Genomic DNA, 26,819 nt, shown 5'->3' with positions numbered 1-26,819 from the left:
TTGGGGGAGTGTGGGAAAGAGCAGCGCTGGAGCGCGTCCCAGCGGCGAGGTGGCCATGTGCGGGACTTGGGGCGCCAGTCTGGGGGAACGAGTGAAACGGAGGCAGCCTTGGAAAGCTCTCCCTGCTGGCGGGAGGGGGCTGACTGGGGGAGGGACGGCAGTTTAGGGCCTAGGGGGCCACGTGACTCTCCCCCAGGAATGTGGTGACGTCACTGGGGGCGTGGCTGTCCCCAAAATTGGGGAGGAAGGGGAAAAAAAAAGGCCAGAAAAAGTTTCTTTCCTGGAGTTCCAAACGAGGTGTGGGACGGAAGAAGGGGTCAAGACCAGAGTCTTGGGGCTACGTGGGGCCTGACCGCTGTCTAGAGTCTCCTGATCCCGGCCATGTCGGGCCCCACCTGGCTCCCCCCAAGGCAGCTGGAGCCTGCAAGAGCCCCTCAGGGGAGAGCGCTCCCCCGAGGTGCCCCGGGGCCGCCGCCAGCCCATGGAGCAGGTAAGGCAGCCCCAGTGCCGCCAAGGAGGCCACTGGCCATTCTGAGCTCACCTTCGCCTTCTGGTTCCTGCCTCCTGCCCCTGGCTTGTCCCTGCCACCCCTTCCCTGAAGCCCTTCCGGCTTCCTGCTCTGCTCTGGGACTCCAAGTGTGGGGGGGGGGAGGGGAGAAGAGGGACCCATGAGGGCGGCCTCCATAAGTGTCACCCTCCCCTCCTTCCCCATCCCCACCTTGGCTCTCTTTTCCCTCACCCTAGCACATCAGCCCCACCCCAGGGTCAATTTTTGCCCCCTCCCATCTGAGCAGTGTTACCAGGCCCCCGGGGGACCAGATGATCGGGGGTTCCCCTGGGTGGGGTGCCATGGAGCACCCCAGCGCTCACAGGTGAGAATTGGAATTGGGGGTGTGTGGGAGGTGGGGGCATCCGGAGCAAGTGACTTGAATTCTCCCTGCTTTTTCTTCATCTCCAGGGGCTCCCCCCAGACAGGGGGGCCTTGCGTCCAGGAAGTCTGGATGCCGAGATAGATTCGCTGACCAGCATGCTGGCTGAGTTGGATGGAGGTCGTGGTCATGCCCCACGGCGGTCAGACCGGCAGGTGACTTCCCTGTCCCACCCCTGTTCCTTGTCTCCTGCCCTCTTCCACACTCCCTATCCTGGTCCTTTCCCTAGATTCTCAACCTGGTACCCTTCACCCTTGCCCCCATGTGTGATACATGCAGGAGTATCACATCTTACTAGATTGTCAGCCTCTTGAGTGCTTGTCAAAGACCAGCACTACTTTGGGGACACACACACACACACACACACACACACACACGCGCGTGGGAGGGGCCCACAAGTGTGTGTCCTGGAATGGGCCTTCTCACTCCTGGTCTGTTTCTCCCCAGGCTTATGAGCCCCCTCAGCCCCATGCCTACCGCACAGGCTCAGGCTCCCTGAAGCCAAATGGAGGGGGTGTTCCTATTCCTCCCCAACAGCTCTCAGCGTCTCCCTATGGGGGCCCCACTCCAGCCTCCTATGCTACAGCCAGCACCCCCGCTGGCCCTGCCTTCCCTGTGCAAGTGAAGGTGGCACAACCAGTGAGAGGCTGTGGCCCTCCCAGGCGGGGGGCCTCTCAGGCCTCCGGGGCCCTCCCGGGCCCTCACTTTCCTCTCCCAGGCCAAGGTGAAGTCTGGGGGGCTGGCTATAGGAGCCACCATGAGCCAGGGCCAGGGGTTAAAGAGGAAGCTGCAGGAGGAGGAAGAGGAGGCGCGTATGGGCCCCAGGTAAACCCTAAGTATTGGGATGTGGGGTCCTCATGGACAATTGGACACTGATTGGGTGGGGTGGGGGTGGTGTTTAATGTCCTGGTTGTCAGAGTCCTGGGGTGTTGGAGTTCTGGGTCCCAGGGATGTGGCGCTGGTCAGTAAATATAAGAGGGAGGTGCTGGAGCTGTACACTGGCTCCTGGAGGTACACCCCTGGGCCCCGGGCTGAGACCTCGTCAGATGAGCTTTCTGGGTGGAACTGCCTGGTCCCCTTCAGGAAAGTCTGACAGCATAGGGAGCTGGAGGTGGGGCTGAACCCGACTTCCCCCTTTCAGGTCCCCCTGAACCAGCCTCCTGAGGAGGAGCTTGAGAGGCTGACGAAGAAACTGGTGCATGACATGAACCATCCTCCCACTGGGGAGTACTTTGGTGAGCTGACCTGAGGTGGGAAGGCGGGCAGGGGACTGGGGAGTCAAGGGGACAGCGAATCCACCTTCCATTCTGCATGCTGATTGACCCTGTCCCTCCCTGTCCCCAGGGCGGTGCGGCGGCTGTGGGGAAGATGTGGTTGGGGATGGGGCTGGCGTTGTGGCCCTGGACCGGGTCTTTCACGTTGGCTGCTTCGTGTGCTCTACATGCCGGGCCCAGCTTCGGGGCCAACATTTCTATGCTGTGGAGAGGAGGGCGTACTGTGAGAGCTGCTATGTGGTGAGTGGGTGTGCTGGGGGTGGCCTGGGTGCTGGAGTCTGTAGCAGGAGGCAGGAGGCTTCCATCTAAGGTGGAAACTAGATGTCTAAGCACACAAGAGGGACAGAATTCAAAGGTGGGGGATGCCTGGGTGGCCCAGTGGTTGAGCATCTGCTTTCGGCTCAGGTGGTGATCCTGGAGCCCTGGATTGAGTCCCGTATTGGGTTCCCCACAGGGAGCCTGCTTCTCCCTCTGCCTATGTCTCTACCTCTCTCTCCATGTCTCTCATGAATAAATAAATAAAGTCTTAAAGGAAAAAAGACCTCCAAGCTGGGGGACTAAACCGATGTGTAAGAAGGAAGGAATTAGGAAAGTAGTGAAATTACTGGCTGCTGGAGGGAAAGGACAACAGTTCCTTACAAATGTGAAACATTTATCTTGAGTTAAGGGAATATGTTAAATTCCCACACTGCTGCCCCTGTGAAGCAGCTGGTACTACTGTAGGAAACGGAAGTTGAGACTGGATCACTTCTGTAGGAAGCTGCAGTGCTGGGACTTAGATCTGTTCAGGGCCACTTTTCACTGAATCCCTTGCAGGCTATAAAAACAGGTGGGGTAGGCCAGCAGGGTGCCTGCCAGCCACGGGCCTCCTCAGCCTGGAACTTGCCACCCTTCCTTTCTAATTTGCTAGGCCACCCTGGAGAAGTGCTCCACATGCTCCCAACCCATCCTGGACCGGATCCTGCGGGCCATGGGGAAAGCCTACCACCCTAGCTGCTTTACCTGTGTGGTGTGCCACCGTGGCCTCGACGGCATCCCTTTCACAGTGGATGCCACCAGCCAGATCCACTGCATTGAGGACTTCCACAGGTCAGACTGGGTCTCCCATCTTTCTCGAGACATCTGACCTTCCCCATCTTCTTCATTTCTCCTTTGTCCCAGTACCAGCTTCTCCAGTTTCCTACCCCTGACTTTGTCTTTCTTGTTACCGTCACTGACTTTTTCTTGTTACCGTCACTCTCTCTTGTGAGAGCCAAGACCATCCATCCCTCTGGCCTCTCCCGTACCTTGCATAGCCCACCTTCTCTGGGCTGCCCTGTTAGTCCCCTCCAACCCAGGGGCTTGACAGCCTCCGTTGTTCCCTTCCACCCCAGGAAGTTTGCCCCACGGTGCTCAGTGTGTGGTGGGGCCATCATGCCTGAGCCAGGGCAGGAGGAGACAGTACGAATTGTTGCTCTGGATCGCAGTTTTCACATTGGCTGTTACAAGTGTGAGGTCAGGGGGCCTGGGCAAGGGGAATGGGAGATTCTTGGGGTCTGGGGTGCTGGGAATGGTAGAACCCAGGGCTCTGGCCCTGATAGAAAGCTCTTGCTTCTGTCTTAACAGGAGTGTGGGCTGCTCCTCTCCTCCGAGGGCGAGTGTCAGGGCTGCTACCCGCTGGATGGGCACATCTTGTGCAAGGCGTGCAGTGCCTGGCGCATCCAGGAGCTCTCAGCCACCGTCACGACCGACTGCTGAGCCTTCCCAGAACCACCTGTTACGTTTCCCCTTCCCATCAACTACCCTCCCTGACATCTATCTTGACAACTGTGTCACCAAGTACTGTCTCTTCTTCCTCCAATCATGAAATAATAATCCCTCAAGAGTTTACAAAACACTTAAGTGTATTGTCTCATCTGATTCTCACAGCAGCCTAATGCAAACACATTTGTGGTGACTGCGTTTTTACAGAAGCGATCTCAGGTTGCATGGTTTCCTAATGCAGTACCAAGATCAGAACCCGGGTCTCCTTAGACCTAGATTTTTGCAACTCCATTCTACACTCTTGCAAACGTGGTGTAAAGACACCCTTCCTCTCCGTGCTTGGAGTGAGGCTGCAGCATACTCCAAGGAGGCGGCCTTCCCTGTTCTTCAGCCCGGGCACTCCACTCCCTGATCAAGGACTTGGTGTTATCCCCTGGGGTGGTGGTGCGTTTTCTCTGGCGCAAGCCGGTCTCCGCCTGCTGATCAAGACCTCAACCTATAAACTATCCCAACCAACTACTGGTTGGGGAGAAGACAGATCTGCCGCCTTCGCCTCTTACGAAGAACAGCAGTAACAGGGTTTTGCAGGTGGTTAAATACCGAGGCGGCAATAAAGCTTGGGTCTCTGGCGCAGCACAAAATGGTGGGAGATGCTTTAAAATGGTTGCTCTATCCCGCTAAACGCCTGCATTCCCCAGCTCCCTGCCCTGCGCCAAAAGCGGGGGAAAGCAGCCCCACATGAGGGCAGGAGGCGCCCCGAGCTGGGTGGTTGGGGGGCAACAACCGGACACGAACTGGCTCAGATCCCCAGATCCCGGACACATCTAGCCAGAGAACGACCTTCGACCTCCGCGGGAGAAAGTTCTTTACGCCCAGGGGCCCTACCGCCCTTCCGAGGCCTCGTTTGGTCCGTCTAGGCTTCCGTAATCCCTCCCGTCGGCGCAGTTTTCGTCCCTGAAAGCGCGCGAGACTTCCGATTCCCGCCCCCTTCCCATCATCCCCCAGGGCTACCAGCCTCTCGCCCTGCCTGCGCTTTAAGTTCCAGTTCAGGTCGCGGGGGAGTAGCTTGTGGTTGGGGCCTCGTTCAGCCGGTGACGCAGGCGCTGCGCGAGCGGCGCGCGCCTACCGCCCATCCTCGGCTGTCCCACTTTCTCTTCGTCTCCTTGGCCTCCTCGCTGAGAGCCCCGCGTCTCCCTCTCGCCGTCCGCGCCGCCCTCGTCGCGCGCGCGAAGCAAGAGGCAGGCCCAAGTCTCCTGGAAAACGAGCCTGCGGGAGCGCGAGGCTAACGGCCGCGACCGCTCCCAGGTGGGGGAGGGGCGGGGCCTGGAGAGCCGGGGCTGCAGCGGCAGGGCGGGAGCGGGTTCGGGCGGCCGGCGGGCGTGGGCTGGGAGACCCCGGGCGCCAGTGGAGTGCGGGGGCCGTCCACCTGTGCGGGCGGCGAGCTCAGCATGGCGCGGACAGCGGAAGGCTGGCCTTTGCGGGGGGAGGCGGGCGTGCTGCTCCTGAGCGGCTCCGGAGCCTTTCTCTCCTCGTCATTGTTCCGCACCCTGACCACCCATGTCCGGGCTCCAGGTCCCCTCAGAGCGCGCCATGGGTGACAGCGATGACGAGTATGACCGAAGGCGCAGGGACAAGTTCAGAAGGGAGCGCAGCGACTACGACCGTTCTCGGGAAAGAGATGAAAGACGTCGAGGGGACGATTGGAATGACCGGTAAGACTTTTTCTTGGTTTTGCCCCCTTGCCCCGTTCTGTGGCACTCCATTCTCATTGCATCATCGCCTTTGTTAGTTTTATAGGGCGAACCGCATGCAGTCGTTTATACTTGACCGTTTCGCTGTTGGTTAAAGAGCTAGATGTGGCTCCATTTTTGAAATGTTCACAAGGTCAAAGCAATAGACCTAACAGAGTTTGGGAAAAAGTAATATTTATATCTGTATTTAAGATATATGCTTTTATTGTTTGTAAGTTATACATCTAAAAGGTTGATTCAGAGAAAGTAATGTCTTAGATTTGACTCCACTGGAGAGATTGTCAGGCCAGACCTGTTTCCCGGCAGAATATGGTTATATTTCTTGTGGTTGTCTTCCATAAAGTCAGAAAGTGTTTGTTGGACAGGTAAGGTTAAGTTAATTGATTAGGTTTGACTCAGCTAGTCATTAGCTTTCTGGGATGTTCTTGAGTTAAATATCGTTAAGGTGTTTCCGATGAACTAATCAAGATCAGAAAAACTGGAAGATTTTTTTTTTTTAATTGAAAAGACATCACAAATATCAGCAATATCAGTGCTGATGGCACTTGATTTGGAAACATTACAGAATATTTTGAAAAATGAGTTTAGTAAAGCATTCAATCTGTATAGCCAATGTATTTCTTCACTGTGGAGATTATGTGGCACTTTTTTCCCTTGATGTTTTCTAAGAAAAAAAATCAAGCGTTCTGAATTGCGAAGATGGGTAAGAAGTGGTTATCGTGATTAGATAATTTATAGTTTAGGGCTTGGAGTGGGGGGCAAAATGGCCTTGGGTGTGCTGCAGTTGAGTATGTATGAGAGATCATCATAAAGATGGTTAAGTGTTGAAGGAGTAAATCAAAGGGAGGGAAGTAGTGGTGGAGGTGATATGTCAAAGAGCATGAGAGGAAGGTGACACTTGGAAAGATGACTAGGAATTCCCCCAGGCACGGTGGAGTGAACACTTTGGATTTGGGGACATAATATCGTGTGCAGAAAGGAGCCAGTATTCTAATTTTTATTTATTTAATTTTTTTTGGTAGTGGTTCTCAGCCCCCCCCCCCCCCCCCCGGCTCAGTCCGTTAAGCATCAGACTCTTTATTTTGGCTCAGGTCATGATCTCAGTGTTAGAATGAGCACTGGGCTCCATGTTGTTCTTGGAGCCTGCTTAAGATTCTCTCCCTCTCTCATTGCCCCTTCCTCCTCCAAAGAAAAAGTAATTAAGTACGAAAACTTAAAACCATGATAGTACCAAATGCCAGCAAAATGGAGCATTTGGAACTCATACACAGAAATGGGGTCCACAGACTAAAGATCTGCGATGTTAGAACTGGTATTTTTTTTTTTTTTAAGGTTTTATTTATTCATTAGAGAAACAGAGAGAGAGGCAGAGACCTAGGCAGAGGGAGAAGCTGGCTCCCTGTGGGGAGCCTGATGCCGGACTCATCCCAGGACCCTGGGATTACAACCTGAGCCAAAGGCAGATGTGCAACCACTGAGCCAGCCAGGTGCCTCTAGAACTAATTTTATAGCAGCTTTAAGTATTTTTTTCACTGTATTGACATTTGCATTGTTGATGTCATAGTATTGGTGGGAAAACTGCTGGTGGGTGTCTTAGTACAAATTAAGGCAGTAACACAAGTAGTTTAAAAAGAAAAAAAAGCTGGTTTCACCTAATGTCCTTAATGAAGCAGTACAATTTTTAAATTTTATTAAGTTGGATACACACGATGAATAGGAAGTATGCATAGAGCACTTATATCACATTTGGGAGTACAGTGTTTTTTTTTTTTTTTTAAGATTTTATTTATTTATTCATGAGAGACACACAGAGAGGCAGAAACACAGGCAGAGGGAGAAGCAGGCTCCATGTAGGGAGCCCGATGTGGGACTCTATCCCAGGACTCTGGGACCACCCCCTGAGCTGAAGGCAGGCACTCAACCGTTAAGCCACCCAGGTGTCCCCAAGCTGTTAATTCTATATGGGTATTCGATATTTTCTTGGAAACAGGCTAAGACTCTATTACTCCAAAGAAAATTGTTTTGTTGCTAGTGAGGAAGTGGAACTTTCCAGTGAAAACTAGAATTTTGGAAAACTTGTACCTGTGATTTTGACAGCTGCTTATTACTTTAAGACTCTTTTGATGAGATAGGTAGTGATATGAACGAATATATTTTGATACTGTATAATGAGAAATGTCAAGAGCCACTCAAAGAGCAAAGTTGGAACAATGGATTTAAATGTAGTGGAGCACAGAACGTTCACTGATACTCAGATTCAGTGCTGCAATTTGCCTTTAAGAAACTTGTTGGGAAGCCTGGGTGGCACAGTGGTTGAGTGTCTGCCTTTGGCTCAGGTCATGATGCTGGGGTCCTGGTATGAGTCCGGCATCAAGCACCCTGCCGGGAGCCTGCTTCTCCATCTGCCTATGTCTCAGCCTCTCTCTCTCTGCATGTCTCTCATGAATACATAATATCTTAAAAAAACAAAAACAAAAAAACTCTCGTCATATCTTGGGTAGTATCAAAGAATATCCCCAGGTACCTCAAAAGACTGTTGATGAAAATATATCCTTTTCCAGTTGTGTATCTGTGAGGCTAGATTTTCTTTATATTTTTCAACCAAACAACATACTACAACAGATGAATGTAGAATATGAGAATTCAGCTGTTTGTATTAAGTCAGGCCTTAAGAGGATTTGATAAATGTAAAAAACAATGTCACTTTTCTCATTAAAAGAAAGTTTTTTTGGAAATAGATTTTTTTTTATAGAAAAGATATAATTTGTGTTGATATAGAAGTTTAAAATTAGTAGGTTTTTAAAAAAAAATTATTCATGAGGGACACAGAGGCAGAGACATAGGCAGAGGGAGAAGCAGGCCCCCTCTGGGGGTGCCTGATGTGTGGGACTCATCCCAGGACTCCAGGATCATGGCCTGAGCCAAAGACAGATGGTCAACCACTGAGCCACCCAGGCGCGCTGCAGTAATTTTAAAGGATGTGAGGTGGGGGTGGCAGTCCCAAGACCAGAAGTTTGAAAACCATTGGGCCATAACAAAGGATGTTCTTTATTTGGTTAAGGTTGGAATGGTGGTGGCTGGTAACTGGTGGAGGGACTGGAATGACAGCAGGAACCAAGGTTTTGAACAGTGTTGTATACTGGCATTTAGCAAGGAAGGGCATGGCATGATGATATTTGTGTTTGAGAACGATCACTTTGACAGAAGTGGTAGGGACCATAGATGAGTGCACCAGATGCTATAGTTAAAGGAGAAATGACTAGGGTCAGGGCACCCAGATGGGGGCAGTCTGTGGACAGGGCAAGTAAGAGAACAGCTTAGATTGGCTCTGAGGCAGAGGATTAACAAGCCAATAGCCCACAGGAATAGTGAGAGTGACACTTGATAAGTTAGATATCTGGTTATGGTTGATATCCTCGCTGTTGGGGAAACCAGAGGAGGGAAGCAAGCTTGGGCTCGAAGTGGTAGAAGTAGTAGCTCTGTTCTAAGATGTTGAATTTGAGGTGGCCATGGCTGGCTAGTTGGGGATTGTAAGAGTCTTTTTCTGTTTAGAGAATAATTTTATAATTGTAGGCTTTTAGTTTGGTGTCTCAGGACAGGAAGGGCCTGTGCAGGAGCATGACCAGCTGTATCTTCTTACTGTTACTCATTCTTATTGCCAGAGAGTGGGACCGTGGCCGGGAGCGCCGCAGTCGGGGTGAATATCGGGACTATGACCGGAATCGGAGAGAGCGCTTTTCTCCTCCGCGCCATGAGCTCAGTCCCCCACAGAAGCGCATGAGGCGAGACTGGTGAGGTGGCAACAGTTTCTCTGGCTTCTCTCCTTAGCCTCAGTTCCACCTGGTCCTGGCTCTCTTTCTTCACTTCCGTTGAGGACTTTGTCATTTCCTTTTCTCGGACTTCCTGTAAACCCATCTTTTTTTGATCTTTAAACCCTTGGGTGAGAGACCACATTGCATATTCCCCTTCCTCTGCCCCATCCTCCTTCGTGCTCTGGAGACATGATTCTCTTCTCTGTCTGACTTTTGTGTCCCTCACCCTCAGGGATGAGCACAGCTCTGACCCATACCACAGTGGCTATGAGATGCCCTATGCTGGGGGGGGTGGGGGCCCTACTTATGGCCCCCCTCAGCCCTGGGGCCACCCAGACGTCCACATCATGCAGCACCATGTTCTGCCTATCCAGGCCAGGTAAAGACCTGGGTTCTGGGGTTCTTGGGAAAAGGGAGATGTTCGGTTTGGGGGATGGATTGGGGTTGCCAAAGACTGTGGCTGGAGCCAGGGAGCGGGTTAGGTACAGAAAGGAGTGCCTATGTAGGGGGGTGGCAGTTGGTGCCGGGGGTGGTGTCCATGGTGAGCAAAGGAAGGGGGCAGCTGGCTACCTTGGCCCCCCCATCCCCCCACCCTCTTCCCCCACAACCAAGACTTCCTGACCGGGCCCCCCCCAGGCTGGGCAGCATCGCAGAGATTGACTTGGGTGTGCCACCACCGGTGATGAAGACCTTCAAGGAATTTCTTCTGTCATTGGATGACTCTGTGGATGAGACAGAGGCTGTAAAGCGCTATAATGACTATAAGCTGGATTTTCGAAGGCAGCAGATGCAGGATTTCTTTTTGGCTCATAAAGATGAGGAGTGGTGAGTGCCCCTGTTTTCCTGCTGTCTGTTGCCTAGCATGTTTTCCCTGGCCCCGCCAGTGGAGCCTGCAGCCCTGTCCTCTTCCCATTTTCCCCAATCCAGAACTTCCTGGGGGTGGGGGATGGGAAGTACAACAGCATTTGCTGATGGGTTCTCCTCCTCACTTCAACGTCTGCCACGGCCTCCCACCCCACCTTGCTTCCCCTCTGTCCTCAGTGAGTGGGACACCTCCAGGCAGCTGGCCAGAGCCACCTGTTCCCTTGGGGCAGCAGACAGACTGCTTCCCACTTGCTGGTATTGGGTCATTGTCATCCCTGATCGCCGGGACCCTGTGTGGCTGTGGTGTTCTCCCAAAAGCAACGAGTGAATCCAGACAAGAAAAAGCAAAGATCTCAGGGTCATTTGACAGAAAAAGAATTTTAGTTTTTTTCCTTTTGTGGATGTTTTAATTTTAATCAACCATCTTTTCCCCCCTTCCTGCTCCTCCTCCTCCTCATCCTCTTTCTGCTCCTCCTCCTTGAAAAGAGCCAGAACTGGGAACTACACCCGCTCATCGACGGAGCTCGGAGCAAACCCACCTCCACCCCCACCATACCCAGCCCATACATGAGCCCCCTGGGCTGAGCTGCGCTGCCCCGGCCAGGCAGACAGGCAGGGCACTGCTGTGCACAATGCAGCGGTTTAGCTGAATGTGATTGCTCAGGCAGCTAGTCAGTCAGGGCCCCCACCGCGGAGTCCCGCGGGGGTGAGGCATCTGGGCCGGGACGCCCCAGCCAGGAGCCAGCCGGTGGCCCACCTGCCAGCATGGGCCCTGGGCGCGGCTAGTTAAATCTTGAGCTCTGTTTGACCAAGCGGCCAAGGTAAAGATCCTGGAGGTGATGCCTGCGGCTTTCCTTTCCTCTCACGCTCAACTTGTGGTTCTGTTTTGTCTGTCACTGTCCTCTCTTTCTTCTTTCTCCGTGTCTTGGTCTCGTTCTCTCATGTACCTTTCATTCTTTCTTGGTCCCTGTACTTGCTCTTTGCCTAACACTTGTTTCCTTTTTTTTTTTTCCCATTTTCTTTGGCCTTTAGTTTTTCCCTTTGTTTTCAATTTCTGGGACTTTGTCACACTTTCCCTTTCTGTTTTTCTCATACTCTTCATTTCTTTTGTTTTTACCCGCTCAAGGTCCTATTTTAAATGTTTCCTTTCCATGCTCCACCCTAATCCTGCACCCCTTTCCTCTCTCTCTCTCTCTCTCTCCCTCCCTCTCTCTCTCTTTCTCTCTCTCTCTCCCTGTGGGCAGTACCTGAGGTTATAAGGGCACTTCAGTTTCTCCCTTTGATCTTTCCCTGTCCCTTCACCATCTGCTTTTCTTCCCAAGGGGGGAGAAAACTTCTCTGCCTTTTTTGGCTTTTCCTGTCGGTGCATTTCAGGTTTCCCTCTGTCTTCACCTAGGGATGGAGGGAGTTGGTGGGAGCAGTCCTTTTAATGACTAGCTCTTGGGTTGGCAAGGAGAGGGAGGTTCTCTGGGATCTACTATTTCCTTAGCCTTCCTCTTGGAAGCTTTGGGAAACTACAGTTTTTTAAGTTAGTGTTTCCCAGAGACACAGGGCAATCATTCTGCCTCTCTAACCCTGGCCTTCCCCTTTAGTCATAGCTTTTCCCAAATCCAGAGCTCTTAGTTCCTGGCTCTCCCCCAAATCTTCTCAGAGCATAACCTCTGGTTCCTTTTGGGGGTATTGGGTGGTTCTAGTGTACCCTTCTCCCCAGTCTTTCTGCTTTCATGGTTTTTTGTGGGTGTGAGAGGATGGGGGCTAAGCCCTGACTTGCCTGGGCCCCTCTCCATGTCCTGGCCCTGGCATCCAGTGACTATTTTGTCTCTTCCCTCCCCACTTCCTTCCCAGGTTTCGGTCTAAGTACCACCCAGATGAGGTGGGGAAGCGTCGGCAGGAGGCCCGGGGGGCCCTGCAAAACCGACTGAGGGTATTCCTGTCCCTTATGGAGAGTGGCTGGTTTGATAATCTTCTCCTGGACATAGACAAAGCTGATGCCATCGTCAAGATGCTGGATGCAGGTATGTGGATTGGGAGGGGAAGAGGGTGTCTGGTGACCCAAGATCTTGGTTTGGAAATAGAAGTCAGTTGATCAGCAAGAGGCTGAAGGCCAGGACCCTTGGGTTGTGACCTCTGCTCCCTTTGTTGGTAGCTGTGATTAAGATGGAAGGAGGGACAGAGAATGATCTGCGCATCCTGGAGCAGGAGGAGGAGGAAGAGCAGGCAGGAAAGCCGGGAGAGCCCAGTAAAAAAGAGGAAGGCCGGGCTGGACCAGGCCTGGGGGATGGAGAGCGCAAGGCCAATGATAAGGATGACAAGAAAGAAGACGGCAAACAGGTCAGAGTGCTGGGCTCATTGGGTGCTGCCTCTGAGTTCCTAGGGAGGAGGAAGGTGCAACTTCAGTGGTCAGGGGGCCTGGTGGGTTGTGTGCTGGGTCCAGGAGAGGTGGAGGGCTAGGGAGGGGGCCCTCTGATAAAGGTTGAAGGGGAGATGGACATGCCCGGGATTGTCTGTACCTGCAGGCTGAAAATGACAGTTCTAATGATGACAAAACTAAGAAATCTGAGGGTGATGGGGACAAGGAAGAGAAGAAAGATGACTCTGAGAAAGATGCCAAAAAGGTAGGGTATCTCTTGCCAGGCGGTCATTGTCAGATCCCGGGTCCTGGTTATCTGACTCCCCTCCTCTTGCTGTGGCTCTCATAGACTAGCAAGAAGCGGAACAGGAAGCACAGTGGTGATGACAGCTTTGATGAAGGCAGCGTGTCAGAGTCCGAGTCCGAGTCAGAGAGTGGCCAAGCTGAGGAAGAGAAGGAGGAGTCTGGTAGGTTTTATCTTCTTTTAGTCCATTCTCCTCCTATTGAATAGGGGTAGGGGAGGTGGGAGTGGGCAAAATTGATAAGGGCCGGCCTTTGGGACATGGGGGTGGTGGTGGGGGGAGTTGCACCACTTCTTTCTTCCCCTCCAAAATCAACAATAAATATTCACCAACATCCAACACTTCCTGCATAGAAGAGGCACTAAAAGAAAAGGAGAAGCCCAAAGAAGAAGACAGAGAGAAGCCTAAGGACACTCCTGGGTTGGAATGTAAACCTCGGCCCCTCCATAAAACTTGCTCCCTCTTTATGCGCAACATCGCACCCAACATCTCTCGAGCCGAGATCATTTCTGTGAGTGGGGAAAAGCGGTACTGGCAGCAGGAATGGCATATTTGGTAATAGGGAAGGGGAGCTGGTGAGGCGGGGGGAAGATAATATGGTTCTGCTTCTAACACCCATTTCTCTAAAAGGGAAGCCTCTTCTCGTGGGCCCTTTGTGGGCTGGCCCTCAATTATACCATTTGCTTCTAAGTGCTTTTACTCTTTAAAAATTTATTAATGAGAGACAGGCAGAAGATAGAGGGAGAAGCAGGCTTCCTGCAGGGAGCCAGATGTGGGACCTGATCCCAGAACCCCGGGATCACACCCTGAGCTGAAGGCAGATGCCCAACTGCTGAGTCACACAGGCATCCCTTAAGTGCTTTTATGGTTATTATTTTTTTAAAGATTTTATTTATTCATGAGAAAGAGAGAGAGGCAGAGACACAGGCAGAGCGAGAAGCAGGCTCCCCACAAGGAGGCAGATATGGGACTCAGTCCTGGATCCTGGGATCACACGCTGAGCCAAAGGCAGGTGCTCAACAGCTGAGCCACCCAGGCATCCCAAGTGCTTTTATTATTAAGCCCTTTATTGGTTTTTCCTTACTTGAGGAAAGATTCACAGGCATTTCTCAGGGTTCTGAGGACACAGGGATTGGAAGAAGTGAGAAACGCTGAATTACTCATTGGGGTTTCTGTTCCTCTGTTTTTCCAGCTTTGTAAAAGATACCCAGGCTTCATGCGTGTGGCACTGTCAGAGCCCCAGCCTGAGAGGAGGTGAGGAATGGAGACGAGAGTGACCCTGTATACCTTGGAAATAGGTACAGGGGGAGGCTAATGGCCAGTATCCCAGGGTTATGCTGACCGTTTCTTCTGTAGGTTTTTCCGCCGTGGCTGGGTCACCTTTGACCGCAGTGTTAACATCAAAGAGATCTGTTGGAACTTGCAGAATATCCGAGTAAGTGCTGGGACTGGGTTCTCTGTAATGTACGCCACCCGATTCTTCTTTGATTCATTTGTTGTGCTCCCACCCATCTGTTCAGTCTGCTCACATTAATTGTGTATTGGTGTCTGGCCTAGGTGCTGTCCCTGATAAGACCCTCCTGGTCCATGTTCTTGGGGAGCTCATGTTCTAGTCACAAGGGACTAGGGCTAGTCCCTTGAGCTGCTGCTTCTCGGGCAAGTTTGGTGAGCTTTGTGTTCCCTCTAGCTCCGGGAGTGTGAGCTGAGCCCTGGTGTGAACAGAGACCTGACCCGTCGAGTCCGCAACATCAACGGCATCACCCAGCACAAGCAGATAGTGCGCAACGACATCAAACTGGCCGCCAAGCTGATCCACACGCTGGATGACAGGACCCAGCTCTGGGCCTCTGAGCCTGGGACACCTCCTCTGCCAACAGTCAGTGACTCCCATGGAACTTTTTTAAAAGCAGCCGATACCATATCGTCTGTGATAGGCACCTCTGGTTTTGTCAGTGTCTTGTAGCATTGACCCCCAGTTCTTATACTCTGTGTCTGCGCAGATCCTCCAGCTTCCAACAGAATGGACTGACATTAGTTATGGTTTATTGGCTAGGATAGAATAAATAAGAGATAAATAATGAAGCAGTGTTAACAGGCCAAGTGAACCCTGGATTCCTTTCTGCTTTAGCTTCCTGGGCTACCTGCCTCAAGAGTTTTCTCTGCTTCACTTGCCATTCTTCTTTCTCTCTCTTAGAGTCTGCCCTCCCAGAACCCAATCTTGAAGAATATCACTGACTATCTGATTGAAGAAGTGAGTGCGGAGGAGGAGGAGCTGCTGGGGAGCAGTGGGGGGGCTCCCCCTGAGGAACCCCCTAAGGAAGGGAACCCAGCAGAGATCAATGTGGAGCGAGATGAAAAACTGATCAAGGTGCCAGCAAGAGCAGGCGGGCAGGGCCCTGGCTTGGGGCAGCAAGGGGGTTAGAAGAGTATGGTGAACTCAGATTTTTATTTCCCTCAGGTTTTGGACAAACTCCTTCTCTATTTGCGCATTGTGCATTCCTTGGATTATTATAACACTTGCGAATACCCCAATGAGGATGAAATGCCCAACCGCTGTGGCATCATCCATGTTCGGGGGCCTATGCCGCCCAACCGCATCAGTCATGGAGAAGGTGGGCTCCCAGCTTCCCCATTTCTGATTCTCTTTGGTTTCTCTTTCTTCTCGGCTGCCTCTGGTCTTAGATCTGTTCTGGTAACAGTGCCTTAACCACCCTCTTTTTTTTTTCCTTAGAATTTAAAGTAATCTTTATAACCCAAGGTGGGGCTAAAACTCACAGTCCTGAGATCAAGAGTCACATGCTCCGACTGAGCCAGCCAGGCAGGCACCCCTTATCCCTTCCTTGTTTCTTGCTCCTAATTCCCTTCTCCACCCCACTGTTCTGTGTTCCCAAACCACAGTGCTAGAGTGGCAGAAGACGTTTGAGGAGAAGCTGACTCCATTGCTGAGTGTACGGGAATCTCTTTCCGAGGAAGAGGCTCAGAAGATGGGTCGCAAAGACCCTGAGCAGGAAGTGGAAAAGTTTGTCACCTCTAACACCCAGGAACTGGGCAAGGATAAGTGGCTATGCCCTCTCAGTGGCAAGAAATTCAAGGTCTGGGATGTTAGGGAGTTGTGTGTTAGAAGTGTGGGTGGAGGGGGTTGAGCCAGGAAGCCTCCTCAGGCCTGGGGTCAAATTGGCTCTGGAAATGGTGGGCTGGGAGGTTAATTATCCCTTCCACATTGGTTGCTCTGCTCTGATCCTCTTTCTTTACCCAGGGCCCTGAGTTTGTACGCAAACATATCTTCAACAAGCATGCAGAAAAGATTGAGGAAGTGAAGAAGGAAGTGGCATTTTTTAACAACTTTCTCACTGATGCCAAGCGCCCAGCTCTGCCTGAGATCAAGCCAGCCCAGCCACCTGGCCCTGCCCAGAGTAAGATACGATCCATGAGGGTCTGCCACATTCCCTCTCCTTTGACTATTGAAGGACTCCTGGTTCTTATATCCTGGGATTCTCTGAAAACTTTCTATCCCACTCTCAGGAAGTGTTTCTAAAAGCCAGTTGTCATTCCCCATCTCCCCCTCCCGCAGTAATTCATGTTCCTGTCCATGTTGTACTCCCCCCAGGCCTGACGCCGGGACTCCCCTACCCGCACCAGACTCCCCAGGGCCTGATGCCCTATGGTCAGCCCCGGCCCCCCATCTTGGGGTATGGAGGTAAGTATAGGGGAGATGTGAAAGGGCTTATTAGTGACTGAGGGCTGGGAGAAAGGAAGCTGAACCCAGGTAGAGTTGAGGTCACAGGTTTCAGCTCAGTACTGATCTCTTTCATAGCTGGTGCTGTACGCCCTGCAGTCCCCACGGGAGGGCCTCCATACCCTCATGCCCCCTATGGTGCTGGCCGAGGGAACTATGATGCCTTCCGAGGTCAAGGTTATCCTGGGAAGCCTCGGAATAGGTGAGCATGAGCTAAGATGTTCAGACTTCCTTGCCCCCTTCAGAGAGCCTCAACTCTCCTCCCATCTTACCTCTTTTGTATCTCACAGGATGGTCCGAGGAGACCCACGGGCCATTGTGGAATACCGTGACCTGGATGCTCCAGATGATGTGGACTTCTTTTGAGCCATTTACTTTTCCTCACTCCTGGTATCGTCTAGAATTGTGACTGCCTCATCCCATCCAGCTGAGAATTTTTTTGTATGTCCAACCCTACTGCCAATAAAAGCACTTCCATAGTGATTGATTTATACCTCCCCAAATTCTCCCAAAGATTGGCTGGGGCCATGATTATGAGCTTCACCACTTTATTGATTCCAAGGGCCCAGGCAAGCTTTTTTATCTTTGAGAAAAGGGTATAGGTGAGTGTGTTTGGGGCCAGAGACTATCTCTGTTCTGGGACCCTAGCCTCAGTCCAGGGCATGCTGTTGATTTTGGGAGTTGCGGCTCGTCAAACACAGGTTGTAGAAGGAGTTGGGGTCAAAGGCTGTGCCCACTTCTCTCCATCCCACCCAGCCACCCGCCTGTAGTTCACTGGGACTTTTTGGATCACCCCAGAAGTGAGGGTCCAATACCAAAACATAGGCTTCCGTGCCTGGTCCCAGGCAGACTCCCAGCAAGGCCTTGGATTGTGCATCCGCATCTCCCCCAACCATCACAGGCCCCCCACCCCCTGCGAAGTGGGAGTAGAGCTTCTCCAGTTCTCCCTGAAGCCCTGCTCCACGGGGTATGTGACACAGGCGCCCCTGGGGCCCTCCGAAGTAGTCGAGGCAGAGGCTGGCTTCTACACAACCGATCCAGCTCTGGGAACCCCGGAACCCGGGGGGCTTGTCGCCCATGTCCTCCAGGGCCGCCTGCACGGCGGCCAGCCCGGGCACGCGCGCGGACCAGCCCTCTGGCCACGAGCACAGCGTCTGCAGAGTGCGGTAGCCGCAGCCCCAGCCCCGGTCATCCAGGCCGTCGCAGCCGTAATGATAGTAAAGGTAGTGGCCCGAGAGGAGGGCCAGGCGAGCGGGCCCGCGGTCCGGCGGGGCTAGGCCCAGGTGGACGTCCTTCAGGGGCTTCAGGGCAGGCGGCGGGGAGGGAGGCCCAACGGACGCGTCGTCCTGGCGGCTCGGACGGGACTCCGGCTCCCGCATCTCGTCTCGACTCGGGGTCTTGACCTAGCCGCAGGCAGGACCGGCGCGCGGGCTACGGGGACGCTCGCCCGGTCTCCAGCAGCCACAGAAGTGCGAGCCGCGACCTCGTGGAAGACGCCGCCCTCCAGGCTCCCACAATGCACGCCGCGCCTCCGTCGCTACTGCGCTGGCGCGAGCTCCGCCTCCTGAGGCGGGCAGGGCCGGGGCGGGGCTGGGTGCTGGGAGCCGGCACGCTCCGCCCGGCTACCGAGATCGGCAAGTCTGGCTGGCTCTCGCACCCGCCCCTCCGTCTACTCAGCCCCGAGGTTTGCGGCCCGCTCCTCGCTCCCTAGTTGCGCATACTGCTGTGGCTGTAACAGTTTATTGGCGGCCCAGAGGGGCGAAGGCACCGCGGGGGAGGGGCTCGGCCCGAGACATGCAGAGGACGGGGAGCCTCCGGGGATAGTCGGAGGGGAGGGTGGACAGGGTCTAGGGCTCCTCTGTTATATCCCGGCCCTTAGATAAGTATATACAGCTAGGGGGCCGGGCGGGGCGAGCAGGGCGGTAAGACGTGGGGGTCCCGTCTGGGTCACAGGTCTGAGCAGCGATCCTGCTTGCTGTAATGGTCAAACTGGTTCTTCCAGTGCACCATGTAGGAGCTCCAGCGGTGGAACTCGGCCTTCCACTGGCGCTCCGCCTCGTCCAGCGTGTCTGCAGCCAGGGCGCCCAGCAAGTGGGTTGGAGGAGGACAAGGGGAAGAGCGGGGAACGTACATGGTGGGGGATATCAGTGCAGGAGGATACAAGGAGAATGCAGGAGGGTACCGAGGATGGTGGAAATAGGATCGGAGAAATACGCGAAAGACGAAAGACCAGAGGAGGGATGAGAGTGGGGGCGGAGCCAGAGAAGGATGGCGGGAAGGAAGGTGGGGGGAGGAGGAAATGACCGGAAGACAGGGGGACAGAAAGGATCAGAAGGCGGAGGATCCGTGGATTGGTGGGGAAAAGAAGAGACAGAAATGGTTGGCTGTTACAGCTCCACTAGGGGGTGCTATCTAGCTCCCGGCCCTCCCTCTCCGCCCCCAACACCAGGCTCAGGCTCCAAATAATTTTATAAAAAAGAAAATTGGCTTTTTCGTTTCCATTTCAACAACAAAGGCGTGTGGGTCCCTGAGACGAGTCATAGGTCACCACCCCCTCCCAGCCCTGGCCAATTTGAGTTTCTCGTTTTGAGGAGGGAGGGTGCTTTGGGTCGGAGATCCCTGAGTAGAACCCTTGCCCACTGTCCGACCACTCATTAGAGGAGGGGCCCCTGAGGCCGGAGGGGTAAGTGGCCATGGTCACAGCCGCAGGAGCCCGGAGAGGTGGAAGAAGAGGAAGAGGAGAAGGGGCAGGGGAAGGCCGGGCCTGGACCTCCGGGCTGCCTCCCCGTGGGCGGGGCCTGAGCAGGTGCTGGGAGCCTTCAGGGCTGGCGGCGGTGGGGGGGGAGGGGGGGGTTTGGGAAAAGAGGGGTTACACCGGCCAGCTCCCACTCCCCTCTCTGTTTGCGCCCCTTTTCTGCCCTCCGCCCGTCCTGCCCGCTGGCCCCTGCCCGCTGGCCCCTGCCTACCGGTGGCGCTGAGCAATTTGGGTAGGAAGCGGTTCCAGAAGGCGCAGGCTTGGGCGCGCAGCCCCCGGCGCACCTCCAGCGGCCGGAGGTTCAAGCTCACGTACTGCTGCGCTCCCGCCGTGTACGGTGGCCACTGCGGGACTTTGGGGTCCCGGGGGTCATTGGGGTCCCTTCGAAAGGAAAGGGAAGGCTTAGCCTCCAGCAAGCCGGCCCCGCCCTCCCTTGGGACTGTGGACTGGAGATGGAGAGCAGGAAAGAGGCAGGCTGTTTCTTGACCCGTGCCCTCTTAGGCTCCCGGGAGAACGCATCCCTTGCTTCCCACCTCGTTAACCCCTCTTTCTGGTCTCCCGGATCCCCCATCGTCTGGAGCCATCCCCTTCCTCTTGCTCTCCCTCTTTCTGCCTTTCCCTGGGCTTTACTGCTCCACCTTTGTCTTTGTTTCTCCCATCTAAAGCATCACTAGGATTTATGAGCCCTTACTCTGTAAGCGGGCTCAGTTCTAGCTCTACAAACATCTTGTTTGCATCTGACAACACCCACGTGATGTCGGATTTATGGTCCCCTTTTTCGGACAGGTAAACTGGTGTGTGAATACATATATATGCATGTGTGCATGTCATGTCTAATAAAATCACCACTGGCCCAACCAGACCCAGCTCTCTACAGTTTAAGCCCCAAAGTACTGTGATAACTCCTTTGTCTCCCTGTCTCTCTTTGCTCCGCTTCCCTCCCTTTCTGTCCTTGTCTCTTCCGGACTTGCCATCCTGCTTTCCTCTCCAATATCTCTTGGTCATTCTGTCTCCCTCTTTGTCTCCTTTCTTTTGTGAACATTTCCCTCCCTCTCTGGCCCCTTCAGTCTGCCTGTTTGTCTTCCTCTCTCTCTGTCCCCTCTGCTCTTGCTTCTCTGGCTCCTGGAGGCCCTCCTCCCCTCAGTACTGCTGACCCTGTGCGGGCGAAGTTGGCCCAGTATCTCATCAGTCGCTGGGCAAAGGTTCTCTCTTCGGCGGTATAGTTTAGCGAGGGTTCCAGAGGGAGCCCAAAGATGAACTCGATCTCGTAGCCGTGGGGCACCCCCATCCAGAGGGGCCAGGAGAGCGTGGACGAGCGATGTTCAAAGACGTAGGCATAGACCCGAGCCCCCTGGGCAGCCAGGCGTCCAGCCAGCTGGGCCACGGGGCACACGACGTTGTGGTCACCCACCACATCACTCATGGCCTCTCTCAGGCGTGCCGGGTCCTCAGGGTGCAGCCAGTCTGTGTAATGCAGGACCACAGCCTCGGCAGCTAGGTCACTCGCCTGGGGGACCCCGACCCGCACCCCAGCCAGGAACTGGGCCCGGCTGATGAGAGATTCGTTGTCTTTGCTGAAGCCTGGGGCCCCGTAAACCAGAAAATAGGAGCCCTCATCCTTCACCACACCCACCAGCACCTGGGAGGACAGGATAGAGAGATGGGGGGGCACAGACAGACAGGCAGACAGAAACAGATGAACAAAGAGCCAGAGAGATCAATAGTTATAGACCCCAGCACCACGGAGGAAGAGAGTATGAGGTTGGGGAAGGGACAGAGAGAAAGAAAATGTACCCATGTTTCCTTTTCTCTCTGCCCCACTGACCACCCTGGGATCTGAGCTCTCAGGGAGGAGGGGGCGGCCATGGGGCCAGGAGCCCTGGCCTTTGGGAGTTGGATCTCAAGAAGCCTTTTTGCCTGGGCCTGGGTCCCGGGGTGGGGGTGGGGGAGTAGGGGTTGGGCTGTGTGGGGGAGAACAAGCCTAGAGGAACCAGCTTCACCCCTTCCAGCCACTAGTCACCTGCAGCCCGTGGAAGTCTCCAGCACTGATGAGGGCCTCCGGGGTGTCACTGAGGAAGTCACCATCCACCACAGGCACGAAAGAGAAGCGGAAGACACTTTCCTGAGGCAGCACGTGCCACTCGTGGTCCACCAGGTCCTGAGCTGGCCGTGTCCTCAGGCAGGCGACCAGCTCTGTGTCATTGCCACCGGCCCCCCCTGGGGGACAGCCCACCAGGCGTGCCAGCAGTGTGGCCCTGCGGCGGGCCTCTCCCACACCCACTGTGGCCCAAGGGCCGTTGGGTGCTCCACTCTGCAGCACAGCCCTGTGGAACAGGCCCCGGCTGGGAGGGGACAGCAGGTGCATGCCCACTGAGGCCGCACCAGCGCTTTCCCCGAACACAGTCACTGCCCTTGGGTCGCCCCCGAAGGTGGCCACATTCTCCTGCACCCACTGCAGTGCCAGCCTCTGATCCAGTAGACCCACGTTGCCTGGGGCCTCCCGGCTCCCTGGCAGGGCCAAGAAGCCAAAGGCTCCCACCCGGTAGTTCATGGACACCAGCACGGTCCCCTCAGCCTGGGCCAGGAAGCGGCCATCATATACGTCCAGGGAGGAGGCGCCACTGTAGAAGCCACCCCCATAGATCCAGACGAGGACAGGGGTGGGTGATGCAGGCTGGGGGTATGGTGTCCACACATTGAGGTAGAGGCAGTCTTCACTCAGTTCACGGTTGGGGTTCCACATCTCAGTGCCCTCAAAGCCAGGGTATAAGGTGTCCACATATTGGTAGCAGACGCTTTGGAAGGCTGTGGCGTCCAGCACCCCTGACCAGGGCCGCTTGGGCTCTGGTGGCAGAAAGCGACGGGGGCCCACAGGTGGCTCTGCGAAGGGGATGCCCAGAAAAGCAGAGACAGGGCCCCCGGGGGCCATTAGGCGGATGCCCCGCAGCCGGCCCCCACGCACTGTTACCAGCAGCTCTGGGTCCTCAGCCTCTGCCCCTCCTCCCAAGAGGAAGAGGAGGAGGAGAAGGATTGGGGAAGCCGGGGAGGGCGTGTGCAGGGGACACCAGGGGGGCCTCATGGCTGCCAGGGCAGGCAGGCGTCTGCTGGAGAAAGAAAGGCAGAGGGTGAAGGCCTGAGGCTGCCAGGAGGGAGATTAGGTAACACTCTTGACCAGGGGTTATCACTGAGCTGCAGAGGAGGTGGGGCAGGTTGGGAGAGGGGAGAGAAATGGAGGGAGGGAGACGGGCAGAGACAAGGACACAGGGAGACAGGGAGAAACAAGAAGGGACAGACATCCAGCACACACACACCACCCAGACAGAGGAGTGAGAGAACGAAGGGAAGAGAGACGAGGCCTGCCAGGTGATCCCTTCCCCTGCCTCACAGAGGGCCCATCACTCTCACCTCCTAAGCTCCAGCTGGGTGGACTGGGTTGGGCCCAGCCAGAGCAGTGCGGACACCCGCACCAGAGGCCGCAATCCACACACAAGCTACCCGTCAGGGGCGGGGCCCTCACTGACGGAGGCGCCGATGGGGAAGCTCGCGGTGGCGTGAAGGCGCAGCCTCTCCTGAGTTGGCCGGGTCGGGGTGGGGGAATGGGGGGGCCCTAGAGAGTGGGTTGGGCATTCAAGGGTGTGGGAGCTACAGGCCCCGGGGCACCCCAAATCCTGCTGACTGCACACTCGGCCCCACCCTGCCTCTCCTCCACGGTCTGGCATGGGGCGCCGGTACCCGTGGGTACTGGTTAGCTACGCACTCGCCTTGCCTAGTCTTAGAGATTAGGCTCGCCAGCCCCAGTCCCCCAGGACTCGAGTCCCCCATCCATCCGATGCTGCCGGGGCACGCTGCCGCCAGCGGGGGGCAGTAGAGACCGAGACAAGGAAGGCGCTCCCCGCCCCGAGTCCGGGAGCCGGGAACTCGGGGCGGGGGTCTGGAGGCTCGCGGGCATTGCGGAGGGGTCTGGAGGGCGAACCGAGGCGCCTGCGTCCTCCGAGCTCAGGAGATCCCCGGCCGCAGGGGCGAGGGCGCTATTTTGGGGCAGCAGCTGCTGCGGTTCCGGCGTCTCCAGCCAAGGGATCAAAATTCCCCGGGTCGGAACTCCCCCCTCGCGCGGCGGTCACCTCTCACCCGGCCAACCCGCCGCCCTGAGGCTGGGGGGGTGGTGGTGGTGGTGGTGGTGGGGATTAACTAGGAAACCCGAGTGCGGCTAATTATAACTCGGGGCTTCCGCTGAGCCTCCCCTTTCCCCAAAATAGGGACGGAGTCCCCGTGGGAGGGGGACGCCTGGGCCTCCGAGGGGGCTTCGGCCGGGCGCTACGCAGGGGCGCTGGGGTTGCGGGATCTGCAGGGAGGGGAGCCAGCCTGGCGCCAGCAACCTGCGCAGCTCGGGTTCCGCCCCGAGCAGGGGGCGTCTTCCAGTGGCCCCGGACTTGGGGGCGGGCGGGGGAAGGGGCACTCGGGGTCCCCGCAGGAATTCGAGAGCAGAGGCTCTCGATGGCCCCGCAGGGTGCCGGCTCCCGCGCAGGCGACCGTTAAGTATGCGGCGGCGAGGCAAGAGTTAAGGATGAGTGTGGGGCGGCGGGGGGCGTCGCTGGGCAGGCCCGGGGGCGCGGTGGGCGTCCCGTTTGGGGGCCCGGATCCCTCCAGGAGCGCACATTTTCCCGGACGCGGAGTGGGCGGCGGGCCGGGGGAGGGTCCCGGCCGGGGCGGGAGACTCACCTGAGGCGGCCGAGCCGGGCCGGGCCGGGCCGCGCCGGGAGCTGGAGGCGGCCGATGTTCCCCGGCGCAGGCTGAGCCGACTCTGACAGCCGCCGCCTCCGGCCCCCCGCACACACCCCTCCGGGCCGCACGGCGCCCCCGCCCGCCCCCGCCCGCCCCGCCCCCGCCCACTGTCTCCGCCCCCGCCCCTCCCCGCCTCCCCGGGCTGCCACCTCCGCTCGCTCTCCCTCCGTCCGAGCCGAGACCCAGAGACCCCGGGGCCCGGACGGACTCCGGTGACAGACGCCGCCTGAAGGACAGACACACGGTGACACGACCGAAAGACCCGCAGCGGCAGAGCAGACACTCACAGTGACAGACGGACAGAAGCCGCGGAGACAGACACGCAGACGGCCAGTCGCGGGCAAGTGACAGCTCCAGACAAACGGTGACCGACATTCACAGACGGACGGACACACACACTGGGCCACCCTGACAGCCTCAGTCAGGACCAGGGGCCCAATAAGTGAGCATCCTTGGCCACGACACAGCGAGGGTGGCATGGGAGGACCGGCACGTGAAAGTGTGGCTGAGGACCCCTGAGGGTCCGAGTGGTACTGGCGGAGAAAGGGTGACGTGGGGCTCTCCTGGGGGATGAGGGCACACCTGTGGGAATGAAGACGAGGACGTGAGAGCACTAATGGGCATGAAGGAGGGCCCCACGGAAGAAGACCCCCGGGGCAAGGGAGAGGTGACTCGGGGACACCCCAGAAGGCGAGACGTGGTGGCACGCGCAAGGCTCCGGGGTGAGGCCGCACTCCGCTGCCGCAGTGGAAACTTCCGGAACCCCCGCGGGTGGGTTTGCACTGGTTCCCTGACGGGTGAGCTGGGACTTTCGTCACCAGGGTCCGGTCGGGGCATGACATCACCAGACCAGGCTCTCATTGGCCGCTGCGGCCGGCAGGTGGGAGCGGCCTGGCCCGGGAAGCCCCCAGCCTGTTCCGAGGGGCCTGGGCCGCACGGACCCCCACGACCCGCCCTCCAGGGGGTCACCCATGGGAACAGTGCGACCGTGGCGGTGTCCCCACGCCCGAGGTGAGAGTGGAAAAGCGTACAGCGGTGTGCCCGCACGAGTACGCCCCTCGGAACGGCCTCGCACTCCGGGAACCCGGGGCTCAGGCGCCCACAGCCCGCTGCGTGGAGACGGGCCTGCGCGGGCCAGCTTCGGGGCGTGCGTGCGCGCGCGCGGCGGTGCGGGATGCTGCGTGGGGCGTGCGGGCGCGCGCACGTTGACTCGGGCGCCCCGCGGCCGCCGCCGGTGGGCTGCAGCTAGAGGCCGGCGTCCCCGGGTCTTCTCGGGTCCCGGCGGGGGTCGTGGGGTCCGCCCGAATCCAGAGAGCCTCCCCGCCCCGTTCCGCGCGGTCCCGGCTCCCCAAGCTGGGCGCCCCCAGCCCTCCCGCTCGGCGGGAACTGGCCCCCACAGGCGCGTGGACCCGCGCTGGGTCCCCTCTCCGCTCGCGCGCGACGGCCGCCAGGTGGCGCCGAAGGGAGCCGCTTCGGGCCTCAGAGACGGGGACCGGGTTCGGGCTGGCGGAGACGAGCCTCACACAGTCTGTGCCCACCGTTTCCGCCCTTCCGGCTTCAGGCAACCCGGATGCCCCGCGAGGACACCGAGGTTCCCTGCATCCGGATTTCAACGTCCTGGACCCACTGGTGGAGAGCTCCCCACTGATCAGACCCCGTCTCCAGCTCCACTCCCTCAAGAGCAGGCATAAGGGCTGTGGGTTTGGGTGGGGGACAGAAAAATCAACAGTCGGTGTTGCTGCGGGAGAAAAGGACCTGAGGCAGGTTTCTGCGCATGGTCATTATGAATTATTAGAATAATGGAAACAAACTGAATGAATGAGCAGAGGCCTGCTCCAGGCCTGAGGTGGTAGGGATTTGGGGCCTGTAGAAGGCCCTGGTAGTGATGGGGGCTTGTTTCCTTGTCACTTTCCAAAACAGGCGGTGCCACGCAAGTGGCTTTTTAAATCATGAGGTCCTAGGGAGGACAGGGACAGCTTGTAGCCCAAGTAGTTACGAACTAGTATACCTTACTGGCTTTGAAAGTCAAAGGACAAAGCATGTTGTAGGAGCTGGCCCAGCAGAGACCTCCTTGGAGAGGTCAGTGCTGACCTCAGACTGGACCTGCTTTTGAGTCAAGGACAGGATACCCAGGATGGGCTGGAAGCTCCCAGGGAAAAAGACCCTATATTTAGCTGGGTGGGAGTAAATGGATTTCACCAACAGAAAAGGTGCCCAGATGCATCTGCAGGGGCTGGACTTGACAGCAAGGACCAGAGGAGTTCCTGCCTCCTTGGGCATGGCAACAGTGGGGCAGTACTTGAGGGGTACCAATGGGAGGTAAGGGCAGAGCAGGTTGTGCAGTGTTCTGAAGTCAGAACTTTATTCTTTCCAGGAACAGGAGTGGGCTATGGAAGTTCAGTCAGTAGGAGAGGGAGGGGGAAGTGGCATCTGAGGATGCTTGAGAATCTGGGGCAGGAAGAGATGCAGCCATTTATGTCAACACTGTCCTTCCTATTCTCCAGGTGCTGGGAGGGCAGGG

At 56.3% G+C, this 26,819-nt stretch overlaps 4 protein-coding genes across 15 annotated transcripts; 2 read left to right on the top strand and 2 right to left on the bottom strand.

Annotated features, from left to right (window-relative positions):
- Positions 1–35: 35 nt before the first annotated feature.
- TRIP6 (thyroid hormone receptor interactor 6) lies at positions 36–4,079 on the top strand. Of its 2 annotated transcripts, none has more exons than XM_026019528.2 (9): positions 36–490; positions 745–872; positions 959–1,084; positions 1,377–1,754; positions 2,071–2,164; positions 2,274–2,443; positions 3,114–3,292; positions 3,577–3,697; positions 3,809–4,079. In XM_026019528.2, exons 1-9 carry the CDS (start codon positions 382–384, stop codon positions 3,938–3,940), a joined length of 1,437 nt encoding a protein of 478 aa, XP_025875313.1. In that variant the 5' UTR covers positions 36–381; the 3' UTR covers positions 3,941–4,079. The 2 variants fall into 2 exon arrangements, with proteins under 2 accessions (XP_025875313.1, XP_072609082.1); XM_072752981.1 differs by having other exon boundaries at positions 212–490; positions 795–872.
- Positions 4,080–4,904: 825 nt separating this feature from the next.
- On the top strand, positions 4,905–17,244 carry SRRT (serrate, RNA effector molecule). Of its 2 annotated transcripts, none has more exons than XM_026019523.2 (20): positions 4,905–5,251; positions 5,519–5,658; positions 9,360–9,488; positions 9,742–9,888; positions 10,146–10,334; positions 12,219–12,388; positions 12,520–12,704; positions 12,890–12,988; positions 13,073–13,190; positions 13,379–13,536; positions 14,218–14,279; positions 14,382–14,460; positions 14,713–14,901; positions 15,220–15,393; positions 15,484–15,637; positions 15,924–16,117; positions 16,282–16,438; positions 16,633–16,722; positions 16,840–16,963; positions 17,052–17,244. In XM_026019523.2, the coding sequence occupies exons 2-20, from the start codon at positions 5,537–5,539 to the stop codon at positions 17,125–17,127; spliced, it is 2,616 nt and encodes an 871-aa protein (XP_025875308.1). In that variant the 5' UTR covers positions 4,905–5,251; positions 5,519–5,536; the 3' UTR covers positions 17,128–17,244. The 2 variants fall into 2 exon arrangements, with proteins under 2 accessions (XP_025875308.1, XP_025875307.1); XM_026019522.2 differs by having other exon boundaries at positions 16,621–16,722.
- A 48-nt stretch (positions 17,245–17,292) lies between these two features.
- On the bottom strand, positions 17,293–18,140 carry UFSP1 (UFM1 specific peptidase 1). Its single transcript, XM_026019529.2, has one exon. It carries the CDS (start codon positions 18,138–18,140, stop codon positions 17,412–17,414), a length of 729 nt encoding a protein of 242 aa, XP_025875314.1. The 3' UTR covers positions 17,293–17,411.
- On the bottom strand, positions 17,293–25,467 carry ACHE (acetylcholinesterase (Yt blood group)). Of its 10 annotated transcripts, none has more exons than XM_072752980.1 (6): positions 25,330–25,467; positions 24,586–24,880; positions 21,537–22,620; positions 20,671–21,155; positions 19,728–19,897; positions 17,293–18,830 (listed from the first exon to the last, which is right to left on the bottom strand). In XM_072752980.1, the coding sequence occupies exons 3-6, from the start codon at positions 22,593–22,595 to the stop codon at positions 18,709–18,711; spliced, it is 1,836 nt and encodes a 611-aa protein (XP_072609081.1). In that variant the 5' UTR covers positions 22,596–22,620; positions 24,586–24,880; positions 25,330–25,467; the 3' UTR covers positions 17,293–18,708. The 10 variants fall into 10 exon arrangements, with proteins under 10 accessions (XP_072609081.1, XP_072609079.1, XP_072609076.1 ...); XM_072752978.1 differs by having other exon boundaries at positions 21,537–22,617; positions 25,330–25,434; XM_072752975.1 differs by lacking the exons at positions 24,586–24,880; positions 25,330–25,467 and adding exons at positions 22,922–23,123; positions 24,236–24,353.
- Between the last annotated feature and the right edge of the window lie 1,352 nt (positions 25,468–26,819).

The sequence above is a fragment of the Vulpes vulpes genome, chromosome 3 (genome assembly GCF_048418805.1).
Source record: "Vulpes vulpes isolate BD-2025 chromosome 3, VulVul3, whole genome shotgun sequence".
Classification (NCBI taxonomy): Eukaryota; Metazoa; Chordata; class Mammalia; order Carnivora; family Canidae; genus Vulpes; species Vulpes vulpes.
The sequence above is the reverse complement of the archived record's forward strand: the minus strand, read 5'-3'. Positions and strand labels throughout refer to the sequence as shown.

What these genes read in the sequence shown, in the direction of transcription:
- TRIP6 (XM_026019528.2), top strand. Translation starts at nt 382, where the DNA reads ATGTCGGGCCCCACCTGGCTCCCCCCAAGGCAGCTGGAGCCTGCAAGA. An exon ending in TCCCACTGGGGAGTACTTTG is followed by an intron (nt 2,165 to 2,273) that starts GTGAGCTGACCT and finishes CCCTGTCCCCAG; the next exon opens with GGCGGTGCGGCGGCTGTGGG. An exon ending in TTGGCTGTTACAAGTGTGAG is followed by an intron (nt 3,698 to 3,808) that starts GTCAGGGGGCCT and finishes CTGTCTTAACAG; the next exon opens with GAGTGTGGGCTGCTCCTCTC.
- SRRT (XM_026019522.2), top strand. Translation starts at nt 5,537, where the DNA reads ATGGGTGACAGCGATGACGAGTATGACCGAAGGCGCAGGGACAAGTTC. An exon ending in GTTCTGCCTATCCAGGCCAG is followed by an intron (nt 9,889 to 10,145) that starts GTAAAGACCTGG and finishes GGCCCCCCCCAG; the next exon opens with GCTGGGCAGCATCGCAGAGA. An exon ending in TCAGTGGCAAGAAATTCAAG is followed by an intron (nt 16,118 to 16,281) that starts GTCTGGGATGTT and finishes TTCTTTACCCAG; the next exon opens with GGCCCTGAGTTTGTACGCAA.
- UFSP1 (XM_026019529.2), bottom strand. Translation starts at nt 18,140, where the DNA reads ATGCGGGAGCCGGAGTCCCGTCCGAGCCGCCAGGACGACGCGTCCGTT.
- ACHE (XM_072752980.1), bottom strand. Translation starts at nt 22,595, where the DNA reads ATGAGGCCCCCCTGGTGTCCCCTGCACACGCCCTCCCCGGCTTCCCCA. An exon ending in GAGACTTCCACGGGCTGCAG is followed by an intron (nt 21,156 to 21,536) that starts GTGACTAGTGGC and finishes CTGTCCTCCCAG; the next exon opens with GTGCTGGTGGGTGTGGTGAA. An exon ending in GCCAACTTCGCCCGCACAGG is followed by an intron (nt 19,898 to 20,670) that starts GTCAGCAGTACT and finishes TTCCTTTCGAAG; the next exon opens with GGACCCCAATGACCCCCGGG.